The sequence below is a fragment of the Heliconius melpomene genome, chromosome 11, assembly GCF_056956725.1.
Source record: "Heliconius melpomene rosina isolate 202511_hmr_F chromosome 11, ASM5695672v1, whole genome shotgun sequence".
Classification (NCBI taxonomy): Eukaryota; Metazoa; Arthropoda; class Insecta; order Lepidoptera; family Nymphalidae; genus Heliconius; species Heliconius melpomene.
Genome location: NC_140399.1, coordinates 12,404,452 through 12,420,572, shown reverse-complemented (window position 1 = coordinate 12,420,572; position 16,121 = coordinate 12,404,452). Strand labels below are relative to the sequence as shown.

The 16,121-nt window shown below is 48.1% G+C and overlaps 1 protein-coding gene across 1 annotated transcript; it reads left to right on the top strand.

The window, feature by feature from the left end:
- The first annotated feature begins 14,161 nt into the window (after nucleotides 1–14,161).
- On the top strand, nucleotides 14,162–15,675 carry LOC146535003 (uncharacterized). Its single transcript, XM_085193366.1, has 2 exons — nucleotides 14,162–14,881; nucleotides 14,969–15,675. Exons 1-2 carry the CDS (start codon nucleotides 14,226–14,228, stop codon nucleotides 15,249–15,251), a joined length of 939 nt encoding a protein of 312 aa, XP_085049492.1. The 5' UTR covers nucleotides 14,162–14,225; the 3' UTR covers nucleotides 15,252–15,675.
- The last annotated feature ends 446 nt before the right edge of the window (nucleotides 15,676–16,121 follow it).

The following is a 16,121-nucleotide window of genomic DNA, read 5'->3' as shown; positions in this document are numbered from 1 at the left end:
GCGAAAACCGATTTTTTCCAACCCGCGGGAATGCGCGGGAAGGTGCGGGCGGTAAGTGACGAAAACCGATTTTTTCCAACCCGCGGGAATGCGCGGGAAGGTGCCAGCGGTAAGTGGCGAAAACCGATTTTTTCCAACCCGCGGGAATGCGCGGGAAGGTGCGGGCGGTAAGTGACGAAAACCGATTTTTTCCAATCCGCGGGAATGCGCGGTAAGGTGCCGGCGGTAAGTGGCGAAAACTGATTTTTTCCAACCCGCGGGAATGCGCGGGAAGGTGCCGGCGGTAAGTGGCGTGACAAGCCGTGGTCAAGGCTATGGCCGGCAGCGAGACGTCGTGGGATGCGGTCTCATCCTTCTGCGAGGCAGTGGTGCTCGAGAAGGAGTCGGCGGAACGGGCGAGGGAGGCTTTTGCCGAAGTCGCCATCCACCGTAAGAGACCGGGTCGCCGGAGGGCAGCACACGATCGCCGCCTTTCGCCCTAATGTGCTAGAGGGCGTTCAGCTTGGGGAAGCTGACCGCCTACCAACCTGGCCCGAGTGGGCGCGCACAGGTTGCTCCCGCGTGCTACTCCGAGCAGGCCGTCGAGGGTGCCCACACACCCTTGACTCCGCGACGTGCCTTGCAGGCTCTCGCCGCCGCGTTTCGCGGAAGACTCACGTCCCCGTGTCTCGCGGCCAGTGGCGGTCGAGGAGGAGCACCGTGAGGTTTTAGTGGGTATTGGGATTGGCCTTCAGCCGGTCCACGAGTCCCACATAACCCGCTCGAGTCCCCACTCGGGCCGGTATCCGTAAAAGGATTTAAAAATAAAAAAAAAAAAAAAAAAAGGTTAGGTTAGGTTGGGGTGCTTGGTCGGATAACCTCCTCGTGTGTTCGCTCGCTGTTGGCCCTTTCTCGAATGCTTGTCATTCGGGGGGGACGAACAGTGTGCGGGTCGGTGCACCCTGGGCGGCGAGTAATTGGTGTCCACAGGATTCGTCCTTGGGTAATGATTGCTCGCTGGCTAATAATCCGACGTGGTTCTCCGCGTGTCCTCTGTCATGCAGAGGTCACAGTGTGAGGAACGGGAGGGCGTGGTGTGTACTCACCCTACCGCCACGCAGGTGCAGTGATGTGCCTGCGCCGAATATATCGGAACTCCACTCTTGGTTGCGGTCATGTCTCGTAATCAGGAGTGGAACCGAGGGCCTTGCCTTTACCGGCCGGGCTGTGAGGAAGAAAACCTCTATAAAAATTACCCAACCCAAGCGGCGAAGCAGCGCGAGGGGTTTATGGCTGATGGGGAGATCAGTTGTTACTGCTGGTCCCGTCAGGGTACCGGCCGACACCCTGGCGTAATAGGCTTATCCGAGTACAGGGGGCACTGCTCGGATGGACCGTTTTTCCCCCACACTCGTGGGAACAACATGTTCAACACAATTTCTAAAAACAAAAAACCAAAACGATGAAGTGGAGTGTGTTGTGCCCGAGAAGGGCGGCGATGTGATGTTGCCTGAGAAGGGAGGAGTAGATGTGCTTAAGGCGGAGGAAGTTGTTGGTGTTATTGCGGCGTCTCGAAGAGTGTCTGTTTCGAGTGTCGCTGCGGAGGGGTCAGTTGGTGATGGCCAGAACGTAGGAGTGTGGAAGGAGCCGAGAGTGGTTCTGACCAGATTGGACGTTGATGACGGAATGTCGACTGTCGGTAGTGTCAGGTCGAGACGAAGGTCCGGATCATCATATGGACGGTTGTGGGGAGTGTTGGAGTCAAAGGACTCAGATACTGAAAGTTTTGTGTCGATGGTGTCAGAGAAGTCAAGGACACGGGCACAATACCTGAAGGACAGGCGGAAGAGGCCTCGGAAGCCGATCGATCAGTCGGGGTCTTCTGGTGAAGGAGAGCCAGATAGACCGGCGCCAAAAGTGGTTGCCATGAGGAGACGGAAAGGTCTCGGTGAGGCAGAAAGGAAGGAGTTGCCGCTGAGGTCAGAACAGGAGGTGTCTGACAGCGCTGCGGCCGTACTGGCCAGGGCTAGCTCCAGGCTCTCGGACATGTCTCTACCATCCGAGAAAGAGCAGGACGAAGCCATACTTGCGTCTGACCTACAAAATCAGGTGGTGGACAGCCTAGCGGTGATAAGGAAGGTTGCCAGCAGATCGGGAAACCTTAAAGGAACTTTCACCAAGGCCTTTTGACGGATACCGGCCCGAGTGGGGACTCGAGCGGGTTATGTGGGACTCGTGGACCGGCTGAAGGCCAATCCCAATACCCACTAAAACCTCACGGTGCTCCTCCTCGACCGCCACTGGCCGCGAGACACGGGGACGTGAGTCTTCCGCGAAACGCGGCGGCGGGAGCCTGCAAGGCACGTCGCGGAGTCAAGGGTGTGTGGGCACCCTCGACGGCCTGCTCGGAGTAGCGCGCGGGAGCAACCTGTGCGCGCCTACTCGGGCCAGGTTGGTAGGCGGTCAACTTCCCCAAGCTGACCGCCCTCTAGCACATTAGGGCGGAAGGCGGCGATCATGTGCCGCCCTCCGGCGACCCGGTCTCTTACGGCGGATGGCGACTTCGGCAAAAGCCTCCCTCGCCCGTTCCGCCGACTCCTTCTCGAGCACCACTGCCTCGCAGAAGGATGAGACCGCATCCCACGACGTCTCGCTGCCGGCCATAGCCTTGACCACGGCTTGTCACGCCACTTACCGCCAGCACCTTCCCGCGCATTCCCGCGCGTTGGAAAAAATCGGTTTTCGCCACTTACCGCCCGCACCTTCCCGCGCATTCCCGCGGGTTGTATACCACCTTGAAGGCCCCTCGGAGCCCGAACGATCGACACCAGTTTCAACTGAATCCGAGCGGGGAAAACTGAAAAAATCGGTTTTCGCCACTAACCGCCGGCACCTTCCCGCGCATTCCCGCGGGTTGTACACCACCTTGAAGGCCCCTCGGAGACCGAACGATCGACACCAGTTTCAACTGAATCCGAGCGGGGAAAACTGAAAAAATCGGTTTTCGTCACTTACCGCCCACACCTTCCCGCACATTCCTGCGGGTTGGAAAAAATCGGTTTTCGCCACTTACCGCCGGCACCTTCCCAAAACTTCATTTAATTAGGGTTTATTTTTGCGCAAAGTAACATTTTGGTATATTGACAAGAACATACATAAAAAGTATTCGGGCGAATTGGGAATCTCCCTTTTTTCAAGTTGGTTGAAAATGAGAACATTCTCTTTTTTGAGGTTGATTGAAAAGAAATGTAACGATCAGGAATCTCACTTCTGACATCGAGTTAAAAAGTTTTTGCTTGTAACTATTACAGTATAATCAATTTTTTACCAAAAAAAACAAACTTTCTCAAATTTCACCGGATTCCATAATCGGAATCTAGCCAAACTTTCACCAAATTATCCTTGAAGTGTATCCTTTCAAATAAAATAAGAATCATCAAAATCAGTTTGCGCGACATTAAGTTATGCGTCTATTTGTCGCGCACATACCTAATGCAAATTTAAGACTTATGTGATTTTGTCATGGATACCATTGTCAGACATGGACCAAAAAAAAATGGGACCATTCGGGAAGCTTCACCTTTTAAATAAAAAAAAAATATCAAAATCGGTTCACCCAGTCAAAAGTTATGAGGTAACAAACATAAAAAAAAAATAAAAAAAAAAAAATAAAAAAAAAAAAAATACAGTGGAATTGATAACCTCCTTTTCTTACAGAAGTCGGTTAAAAATATATAACAATCGTAATGATGGAAGTGCAATAAAAATTAAAGTAATAGCTGGTAAAATAGTTCAAATTAATTCAATTATTTGACCCTCTAATAAAAATCGATTAATATAATTATTGAAAAATAAATTTATTATTAAATATGCTACTAAAATTGTAATTATAATTAAAATAATTAATGTATGGTCATGAAAAAAAATAATTTGTTCTATTAATGGAGAAGCTCTATTTTGGTAATTTAAATTAGATCAGGTTGCCATTTCTAAAAAAAGGATATTCCTTTATAAATGGGGTTTAAATCCATTACATATAATCTGCCATTTTAGAAATTTCTTAAAATAGGAAGTTCATTATAAGAATGTTCAGAAGGAGGTAAATTTTGATATCATTCAATAGAGGATGGTATATTTAATGAAAATAGGATTATTCGTTGATTAATTATTGATTCTCAAATAATAATAATAATTAAAATTATGGAAAATAATGAAATATATGAACCAAATGAAGAAATAATAGGCCTAGTGTCCGGGGAACCGGCAAGCCAGGCACGCACTGAGGAGGTGCGGGTAGCCGCAATGGAGTTGTGGGAAACTCGGCTGGCAACACCAACTGCCGGCCTGAGGACGATCGAGGCTGTTCGTCCAGTGTTCCGCCAGTGGTTAGCGCGGCGTCACGGCGTCCTAACCTTCCGCATGACACAGGTGCTCACGGGGCATGGCTGCTTCGGGGGTTACTTGTGTCGGATCGCCGGGAGCTCCCTCCCGGCGATCCGACCCGACGCTCGCTGCCACCACTGCGACGACTGCCTCGATGAGACGGCCCAGCACACGTTGGAGGTGTGCTCAGCCTGGGCGTCTCAACGTCGCGCTTTGCGCGACGTCATAGGGGACGACCTTTCCCTGCCGGCCGTGATCAAGGCTATGGCCGGCAGCGAGACGTCGTGGGATGCGGTCTCATCCTTCTGCGAGGCAGTGGTGCTCGAGAAGGAGTCGGCGGAACGGGCGAGGGAGGCTTTTGCCGAAATCGCCATCCGCCGTAAGAGACCGGGTCGCCGGAGGGCGGCACACGATCGCCGCCTTCCGCCCTAATGTGCTAGAGGGCGGTCAGCTTGGGGAAGCTGACCGCCTACCAACCTGGCCCGAGTAGGCACGCACAGGTTGCTCCCGCGCGCTACTCTGAGCAGGCCGTCGAGGGTGCCCACACACCCTTGACTCCGCGACGTGCCTTGCAGGCTCCCGCCGCCGCGTTTCGCGGAAGACTCACGTCCCCGTGTCTCGCGGCCAGTGGCGGTCGAGGAGGAGCACCGTGAGGTTTTAGTGGGTATTGGGATAATACTATCCAATTAGCAGAAAATGTTAAATTCTTAGGCATGATTCTCGATAAAAGACTGAACGGAATTGCCCATGCTGAACATGTCAGTAAAAAATGTGAAAACGGCATCAACGCTTTAAGAGCTGTGTCTGGTGTGTGGTGGCGTGCACACCCTGAAGTAAGTAATACAGGTATTAATATACTTAATTATTTATTAATTATTTTAATTATTGTTCAAATTTTATTATTAATTCTTGAATCTGCCGTAGCAATTATTAAATGTTATGTAATTTCTATTTTAAGAACTCTTTATTCTAGAGAAGTAAATTAATGTCTAATCATAATCATCCATATCACTTAGTTGACTATAGACCTTGACCCTTAACAGGAGCTATTGGAGTAATAACCTTAGTAACTGGTTTAGTAAAATGATTTCATAATTTTAATATAAACTTATTTTTTATTGGATATATTATCGTGTTATTAACTATATTTCAATGATGACGAGATATTTGTCGTGAAAGAACATTCCAAGGAAAACATACTATTATAGTATCAAAAGGTTTACGGTGAGGAATAATTTTATTTATTATTTCTGAAATTTTTTTCTTCATTTCTTTTTTCTGAGCATTTTTACGCATTTCAGCGGTGAGGAATCATTTTAGAATAGAATAGAATAGAATATACTTTATTGCACACATAAAAGAAATATATAGAAAGAACAACACAAATAAAATTTAAAGAAAAACACGTATGCAAAGGCGGTCTTATTGCTTTAAGCAATCTCCACCAGACAACCTTTGAAACATTACGGATAAAATGTAACGAGGAGAAAGGGGATAACGTCTCAGTGCAAATTTTATGAAATATAATTAAATATTATATAATATATAATAAACTAAGTCAATAATATAAAATAAACTTACATAAAATGTGTTTAATGTTTATATACTTTACACATACATACATACAAATATTGAAAAAAACAATATATACTTACACATATATACATACATACATAAAACGTGTTCAAAAATATATACATAATATTAAAAAAAATAAATAAAGATAAACTATTATACTAAATTAAATAAGTACTCTTTCAGACGATTTTTAAAACTGTATAGAGATTTGGAATGACGAACTTCTGTAGGAAGTTCATTCCAAAGAATTGCAGATTTCATAGTAAAAGACTTAGAATAAAATAGGGTATGGGAAGTTGGTAATTTAAGGAGATTATCACAACGGGATCTAAGGTGGAGGTGAAGAAGTGAATCGGCACCTAGGAAACAAAATCTAAAGTTGTACAGGATAGAATAGAGGAGAGTCAGCATGCGGAAATTTCGGCGATGTCGGATAGGAAGCCATCCAAGCTGACGACGATGATCAGAAACATGATCAAATTTACGTAAACCGAAGATAATAGATTTTGTAACCGCTCTAGTTTATTTAGTTGTTCCTCAGATAAGTCTGGGTAACACGAATCAGCATAGTCTAAAATTGGTAACAGTAGTGAATGAGCTAGAGCAGTTTTGGTCTTTATAGGTAGGAAATATTTCCATCGTTTGAGCGATCCGATAGTGGCAAATAATTTACGGGTAACCTCAGCTATCTGTACTGACCAAGATAGGGAATTGTCTATAATAATACCAAGGTTCTTAAAAGATGGACTCAGGCTCAAATCGACGCCGCCAAACTGTATAGCAGGGAGGCTATTCTGGTCAAGTTTTTTTAGTTGCTTAGAGCCACCAATAATACTGACCTGTGACTTGGCAGGATTGACAGTTAAGCCACCTACTAACATTCCGCAAATCTTCGTTAAGCTTATGAATAGCCTCACTAACATCATCAAACGGGGCGGCTAAGTAAATTTGAAGGTCGTCAGCATATAGATGAAAGGAAGAGCGAGAGATTTTGGGAAACTGAATTAATAAAAATGGAGAAAAGGAGAGGATAGAGGACACCACCTTGGAGAACACCGGCAGAAAGAGAGCAAAGGGAAGATGACTTGTCATTGGCTTGAACGTACTGTTGCCGATCACATAAATAGCTTCTGAACCACTCAGTGGCTTCAGGAGAGACATTTATTGAACGCAGAACAGCAACCAAGAGATCAGTATCAACAGAATTAAAGGCGTTGCTAAAGTCCAGCAAAGCAATGACTGTAAGATTTTGTTTGTCCATGCTAAGTCTGATATCGTCACAAACTTTAATCAAAGTAGTGACTGTGCTATGCCCGTTACGGAATCCAGACTGGAACTCGGATAATATATGGTTGTCAAATAGATATTGATTCAAGGTGGTATACAACCCGCGGGAATGCGCGGAAAGGTGCCGGCGGTTAGTGGCGAAAACCGATTTTTTCAGTTTTCCCCGCTCGGATTCAGTTGAAACTGGTATCGATCGTTCGGGCTCCGAGGGGCCTTCAAGGTGGTATACAACCCGAAGTTGTAAGGTGAAGGTGCGGGCGGTAAGTGGCGAAAACCGATTTTTTCACTTTTCCCCGCTCGGATTCAGTTGAAACTAGTGTCGATCGTTCGGGCTTCGAGGGGCCTTCAAGGTGGTATACAACCCGCGGGAATGCGCGGGAAGGTGCCGGCGGTTAGTGGCGAAAACCGATTTTTTCAGTTTTCCCCGCTCGGATTCAGTTGAAACTGGTATCGATCGTTCGGGCTCCGAGGGGCCTTCAAGGTGGTATACAACCCGTGGGAATGCGCGGGAAGGTGCCGGCGGTTAGTGGCGAAAACCGATTTTTTCAGTTTTCCCCGCTCGGATTCAGTTGAAACTGGTGTCGATCGTTCGGGCTCCGAGGGGCCTTCAAGGTGGTATACAACCCGCGGTAATGCGCGGGAAGGTGCGGGCTGTAAGTGGAAAAAACCGATTTTTTCAGTTTTCCCCGCTCGGATTCAGTTGAAACTGGTGTCGATCGTTCGGGCTCCGAGGGGCCTTCAAGGTGGTATACAACCCGCGGGAATGCGCGGGAAGGTGCGGGCGGTAAGTGGAAAAAACCGATTTTTTCAGTTTTCCCCGCTCGGATTCAGTTGAAACTGGTGTCGATCGTTCGGGCTTCGAGGGGCCTTCAAGGTGGTATACAACCCGCGGGAATGCGCGGGAAGGTGCCGGCGGTTAGTGGCGAAAACCGATTTTTTCAGTTTTCCCCGCTCGGATTCAGTTGAAACTGGTGTCGATCGTTCGGGCTCCGAGGGGCCTTCAAGGTGGTATACAACCCGAAGTTGGAAGGTGAAGGTGCGGGCGGTAAGTGGCGAAAACCGATTTTTTCACTTTTCCCCGCTCGGATTCAGTTGAAACTGGTGTCGATCGTTCGGGCTTCGAGGGGCCTTCAAGGTGGTATACAACCCGCGGGAATGCGCGGGAAGGTGCCGGCGGTTAGTGGCGAAAACCGATTTTTTCAGTTTTCCCCGCTCGGATTCAGTTGAAACTGGTATCGATCGTTCGGGCTCCGAGGGGCCTTCAAGGTGGTATACAACCCGAAGTTGTAAGGTGAAGGTGCGGGCGGTAAGTGGCGAAAACCGATTTTTTCACTTTTCCCCGCTCGGATTCAGTTGAAACTAGTGTCGATCGTTCGGGCTTCGAGGGGCCTTCAAGGTGGTATACAACCCGCGGGAATGCGCGGGAAGGTGCCGGCGGTTAGTGGCGAAAACCGATTTTTTCAGTTTTCCCCGCTCGGATTCAGTTGAAACTGGTATCGATCGTTCGGGCTCCGAGGGGCCTTCAAGGTGGTATACAACCCGTGGGAATGCGCGGGAAGGTGCCGGCGGTTAGTGGCGAAAACCGATTTTTTCAGTTTTCCCCGCTCGGATTCAGTTGAAACTGGTGTCGATCGTTCGGGCTCCGAGGGGCCTTCAAGGTGGTATACAACCCGCGGTAATGCGCGGGAAGGTGCGGGCTGTAAGTGGAAAAAACCGATTTTTTCAGTTTTCCCCGCTCGGATTCAGTTGAAACTGGTGTCGATCGTTCGGGCTCCGAGGGGCCTTCAAGGTGGTATACAACCCGCGGGAATGCGCGGGAAGGTGCGGGCGGTAAGTGGAAAAAACCGATTTTTTCAGTTTTCCCCGCTCGGATTCAGTTGAAACTGGTGTCGATCGTTCGGGCTTCGAGGGGCCTTCAAGGTGGTATACAACCCGCGGGAATGCGCGGGAAGGTGCCGGCGGTTAGTGGCGAAAACCGATTTTTTCAGTTTTCCCCGCTCGGATTCAGTTGATACTGGTGTCGATCGTTCGGGCTTCGAGGGGCCTTCAAGGTGGTATACAACCCGCGGGAATGCGCGGGAAGGTGCCGGCGGTTAGTGGCGAAAACCGATTTTTTCAGTTTTCCCCGCTCGGATTCAGTTGAAACTGGTATCGATCGTTCGGGCTCCGAGGGGCCTTCAAGGTGGTATACAACCCGAAGTTGGAAGGTGAAGGTGCGGGCGGTAAGTGGCGAAAACCGATTTTTTCACTTTTCCCCGCTCGGATTCAGTTGAAACTGGTGTCGATCGTTCGGGCTTCGAGGGGCCTTCAAGGTGGTATACAACCCGCGGGAATGCGCGGGAAGGTGCCGGCGGTTAGTGGCGAAAACCGATTTTTTCAGTTTTCCCCGCTCGGATTCAGTTGAAACTGGTGTCGATCGTTCGGGCTCCGAGGGGCCTTCAAGGTGGTATACAACCCGAAGTTGGAAGGTGAAGGTGCGGGCGGTAAGTGGCGAAAACCGATTTTTTCACTTTTCCCCGCTCGGATTCAGTTGAAACTCGTGTCGATCGTTCGGGCTCCGAGGGGCCTTCAAGGTGGTATACAACCCGCGGGAATGCGCGGGAAGGTGCCGGCGGTTAGTGGCGAAAACCGATTTTTTCAGTTTTCCCCGCTCGGATTCAGTTGAAACTGGTGTCGATCGTTCGGGCTTCGAGGGGCCTTCAAGGTGGTATACAACCCGCGGGAATGCGCGGGAAGGTGCCGGCGGTTAGTGGCGAAAACCGATTTTTTCAGTTTTCCCCGCTCGGATTCAGTTGAAACTGGTGTCGATCGTTCGGGCTCCGAGGGGCCTTCAAGGTGGTATACAACCCGAAGTTGGAAGGTGAAGGTGCGGGCGGTAAGTGGCGAAAACCGATTTTTTCACTTTTCCCCGCTCGGATTCAGTTGAAACTGGTGTCGATCGTTCGGGCTTCGAGGGGCCTTCAAGGTGGTATACAACCCGCGGGAATGCGCGGGAAGGTGCCGGCGGTTAGTGGCGAAAACCGATTTTTTCAGTTTTCCCCGCTCGGATTCAGTTGAAACTGGTATCGATCGTTCGGGCTCCGAGGGGCCTTCAAGGTGGTATACAACCCGAAGTTGGAAGGTGAAGGTGCGGGCGGTAAGTGGCGAAAACCGATTTTTTCACTTTTCCCCGCTCGGATTCAGTTGAAACTGGTGTCGATCGTTCGGGCTTCGAGGGGCCTTCAAGGTGGTATACAACCCGCGGGAATGCGCGGGAAGGTGCCGGCGGTTAGTGGCGAAAACCGATTTTTTCAGTTTTCCCCGCTCGGATTCAGTTGAAACTGGTGTCGATCGTTCGGGCTCCGAGGGGCCTTCAAGGTGGTATACAACCCGAAGTTGGAAGGTGAAGGTGCGGGCGGTAAGTGGCGAAAACCGATTTTTTCACTTTTCCCCGCTCGGATTCAGTTGAAACTAGTGTCGACCGTTCGGGCTTCGAGGGGCCTTCAAGGTGGTATACAACCCGCGGTAATGCGCGGGAAGGTGCGGGCTGTAAGTGGAAAAAACCGATTTTTTCAGTTTTCCCCGCTCGGATTCAGTTGATACTGGTGTCGATCGTTCGGGCTTCGAGGGGCCTTCAAGGTGGTATACAACCCGCGGGAATGCGCGGGAAGGTGCCGGCGGTTAGTGGCGAAAACCGATTTTTTCAGTTTTCCCCGCTCGGATTCAGTTGAAACTGGTGTCGATCGTTCGGGCTCCGAGGGGCCTTCAAGGTGGTATACAACCCGCGGGAATGCGCGGGAAGGTGCGGGCGGTTAGTGGCGAAAACCGATTTTTTCAGTTTTCCCCGCTCGGATTCAGTTGAAACTGGTGTCGATCGTTCGGGCTCCGAGGGGCCTTCAAGGTGGTATACAACCCGAAGTTGGAAGGTGAAGGTGCGGGCGGTAAGTGGCGAAAACCGATTTTTTCACTTTTCCCCGCTCGGATTCAGTTGAAACTAGTGTCGATCGTTCGGGCTTCGAGGGGCCTTCAAGGTGGTATACAACCCGCGGTAATGCGCGGGAAGGTGCGGGCTGTAAGTGGAAAAAACCGATTTTTTCAGTTTTCCCCGCTCGGATTCAGTTGATACTGGTGTCGATCGTTCGGGCTTCGAGGGGCCTTCAAGGTGGTATACAACCCGCGGGAATGCGCGGGAAGGTGCCGGCGGTTAGTGGCGAAAACCGATTTTTTCAGTTTTCCCCGCTCGGATTCAGTTGAAACTGGTGTCGATCGTTCGGGCTCCGAGGGGCCTTCAAGGTGGTATACAACCCGCGGGAATGCGCGGGAAGGTGCGGGCGGTTAGTGGCGAAAACCGATTTTTTCAGTTTTCCCCGCTCGGATTCAGTTGAAACTGGTGTCGATCGTTCGGGCTCCGAGGGGCCTTCAAGGTGGTATACAACCCGCGGGAATGTGCGGGAAGGTGCCGGCGGTAAGTGACGAAAACCTATTTTTTCAGTTTTCCCCGCTCGGATTCAGTTGAAACTGGTGTCGATCGTTCGGGCTCCGAGGGGCCTTCAAAGTGGTATACAACCCGTAGTTGGAAGGTGAAGGTGCGGGCGGTAAGTGGCGAAAACCGATTTTTTCACTTTTCCCCGCTCGGATTCAGTTGAAACTGGTGTCGATCGTTCGGGCTCCGAGGGGCCTTCAAGGTGGTATACAACCCGCGGGAATGTGCGGGAAGGTGCCGGCGGTAAGTGACGAAAACCTATTTTTTCAGTTTTCCCCGCTCGGATTCAGTTGAAACTGGTGTCGATCGTTCGGGCTCCGAGGGGCCTTCAAGGTGGTATACAACCCGCGGGAATGCGCGGGAAGGTGCGGGCGGTAAGTGGAAAAAACCGATTTTTTCAGTTTTCCCCGCTCAGATTCAGTTGAAACTGGTGTCGATCGTTCGGGCTTCAAGGGGCCTTCAAGGTGGTATACAACCCGCGGGAATGCGCGGGAAGGTGCGGGCGGTAAGTGGAAAAAACCTATTTTTTCAGTTTTCCCCGCTCGGATTCAGTTGAAACTGGTGTCGATCGTTCGGGCTTCGAGGGGCCTTCAAGGTGGTATACAACCCGCGGGAATGCGCGGGAAGGTGCCGGCGGTTAGTGGCGAAAACCGATTTTTTCAGTTTTCCCCGCTCGGATTCAGTTGAAACTGGTGTCGATCGTTCGGGCTCCGAGGGGCCTTCAAGGTGGTATACAACCCGCGGGAATGCGCGGGAAGGTGCGGGCGGTTAGTGGCGAAAACCGATTTTTTCAGTTTTCCCCGCTCGGATTCAGTTGAAACTGGTGTCGATCGTTCGGGCTCCGAGGGGCCTTCAAGGTGGTATACAACCCGCGGGAATGTGCGGGAAGGTGCCGGCGGTAAGTGACGAAAACCTATTTTTTCAGTTTTCCCCGCTCGGATTCAGTTGAAACTGGTGTCGATCGTTCGGGCTCCGAGGGGCCTTCAAGGTGGTATACAACCCGCGGGAATGTGCGGGAAGGTGCCGGCGGTAAGTGACGAAAACCTATTTTTTCAGTTTTCCCCGCTCGGATTCAGTTGAAACTGGTGTCGATCGTTCGGGCTCCGAGGGGCCTTCAAGGTGGTATACAACCCGCGGGAATGCGCGGGAAGGTGCGGGCGGTAAGTGGAAAAAACCGATTTTTTCAGTTTTCCCCGCTCAGATTCAGTTGAAACTGGTGTCGATCGTTCGGGCTTCAAGGGGCCTTCAAGGTGGTATACAACCCGCGGGAATGCGCGGGAAGGTGCCGGCGGTTAGTGGCGAAAACCGATTTTTTCAGTTTTCCCCGCTCGGATTCAGTTGAAACTGGTGTCGATCGTTCGGGCTTCGAGGGGCCTTCAAGGTGGTATACAACCCGCGGGAATGCGCGGGAAGGTGCCGGCGGTTAGTGGCGAAAACCGATTTTTTCAGTTTTCCCCGCTCGGATTCAGTTGAAACTGGTGTCGATCGTTCGGGCTCCGAGGGGCCTTCAAGGTGGTATACAACCCGCGGGAATGCGCGGGAAGGTGCGGGCGGTAAGTGGAAAAAACCGATTTTTTCAGTTTTCCCCGCTCAGATTCAGTTGAAACTGGTGTCGATCGTTCGGGCTTCGAGGGGCCTTCAAGGTGGTATACAACCCGCGGGAATGCGCGGGAAGGTGCCGGCGGTTAGTGGCGAAAACCGATTTTTTCAGTTTTCCCCGCTCGGATTCAGTTGAAACTGGTGTCGATCGTTCGTGCTCCGAGGGGCCTTCAAGGTGGTATACAACCCGCGGGAATGTGCGGGAAGGTGCCGGCGGTAAGTGACGAAAACCTATTTTTTCAGTTTTCCCCGCTCGGATTCAGTTGAAACTGGTGTCGATCGTTCGGGCTCCGAGGGGCCTTCAAGGTGGTATACAACCCGCGGGAATGCGCGGGAAGGTGCGGGCGGTAAGTGGAAAAAACCGATTTTTTCAGTTTTCCCCGCTCAGATTCAGTTGAAACTGGTGTCGATCGTTCGGGCTTCAAGGGGCCTTCAAGGTGGTATACAACCCGCGGGAATGCGCGGGAAGGTGCCGGCGGTTAGTGGCGAAAACCGATTTTTTCAGTTTTCCCCGCTCGGATTCAGTTGAAACTGGTGTCGATCGTTCGGGCTCCGAGGGGCCTTCAAGGTGGTATACAACCCGCGGGAATGCGCGGGAAAGTGCGGGCGGTAAGTGGAAAAAACCGATTTTTTCAGTTTTCCCCGCTCGGATTCAGTTGAAACTGGTGTCGATCGTTCGGGCTCCGAGGGGCCTTCAAGTTGGTATACAACCCGCGGGTATGCGCGGGAAGGTGCGGGCGGTAAGTGGCGAAAACCGATTTTTTCAGTTTTCCCCGCTCGGATTCAGTTGAAACTGGTGTCGATCGTTCGGGCTCCGAGGGGCCTTCAAGGTGGTATACAACCCGAAGTTGGAAATCCACGCTAGCTCTCGGCGTGTGCAGTCGTGTCGTACGTAAAACAAGTTTGTTATTTAAAAGTTCATGTGCGTTTCACCAAAATGCCAGTTAAGTGCAAAAAATGTAATTTATTTATTTCTACCAAGAAAATTGAAGATTATTTTCAATGTAAAGGAAAGTGTGGAGATTATTATCACCGTACTAAAACCTGCTTAAAAGACTACATAAAAAGTATGAATACAGGAACATGTGCAGAATGCACGACACCTGAAAATAAAAAAAGTGAACCGAAGGGAAAATTGGCAACAGTTAGTACAATTGGGGAACAAAGAGTTAGAACAGCAGAAAAAAAAATTATTGATCTGGATCCAAACAATACCACAATTGAAAAACTTTTATTTGAACTGAATACAAAAATGGCTGTTGTGTTTGAAATTAAATCCAATACAGGATTTTATGCCGCTAAGTACGATGAATTATTACAAATGCATCAAGAAATGAATAAAATCATAAGAACTAATGAGAAGAAGATTGAAGACCTAAATAATAAATGTAAACATCTTGAAATTATAAACGCTGCTTTAGATATGAAAATACAAAGATTTGACCAAGAAGATAAGAATCAAAATTTAGAAGTAGTAGGTGTAGAAAGCGAGGAAAATGAAAATACCTTCGCAATAGTGAAAGCTATAGCCGAGAAAATAGAAGCAAATCCTAACGACGTAGAACGAGCTTGGCGTGTATCTAAAGTAAAAAAGTCAACAAAAGATATCACAAAGAATCAAAATTTAATAATCAGATTCCGCACACAATCTGCGAAGGAGGAATGGTATACAAAAAGAAGATGTATTAGGAAAAATTCTGATATCCGTAGAAACGGCTCAGATAATCCAATTTATATAAACGAACACTTGACAAACTATAATAAGGAACTAATTTGGTCCGCCAAACAAAAATTAAAACCAAACTTTAAATTTGTCTGGTCGAAACGTGGCCGGATTTTCTGCCGTGAAAATGATAGTAGTAAAATTATACCCCTATATCATATAACAGATATAGAAAATTTGTTATTGAAGAGAAATACAGCTCCTGATATCTTTACAACGCCTAATCATTCACCTATATAACTGTAAGTATTTAACATAATAATTAATTCCACATTAACAATAAAAATGGCGTCATTTGAAGATATAGTTGAAGACGAAACTAATTGTAGATATAATTCTTTAAAAAGCTGGTTCAGTAATAATAATACTGGCAATAAGTTGTCTGTGGTACATTTAAATATAAGGTCTATCAATAAATATTTTCCAGAATTGTTACTATTGGTGAATGACTGCAAAGTAGAAATTGATATCATAACTTTATCAGAAATTAATGTTTCGAGTGATCAGATGGCTTTATATACAATAGATGGTTACAATTTAATATACAAAACCAGAAAAACTAGAGAAGGTGGAGGTATAGCAATATACTTAAAAAAATATTTAATATTTAAGGAAGAAAATGAACACTTTATGGCTTCTGAATATTTAGTAGGAAATATAAAAATAGCTAAGGTAGAATTAAAAATACTTGTGCTGTACAGACCACCTAATTGTTCAATATCCTTATTTATAACGGAGTTAAAACACTTTTTGCAAAAACTAAAACCAAGTGACGAAGCTTTAATAATTGGAGATGTTAACATAAATCTATTACAACAATCAAACAATAATGTAACACTATACGAAAACATTTTAAGTGAATCAGGATTTTCTAAGCAAATACATGGAATTACAAGAGAGGAATTTAGAAATGAATGTCTGACACAATCGTGTTTAGATCATATATATATAAAAAGCAAAAAAAATTATAGCTCTGCTATAATAGACCACAAGCTAGCTGATCACTACCTCATTGGTACTTTTATTGAAATGGATTGCACCAAGGAAAGTTCCAAGATAACAAAAAAAATATACCAAAATAATAATATACAAAAACAATTAAAAGAAGAA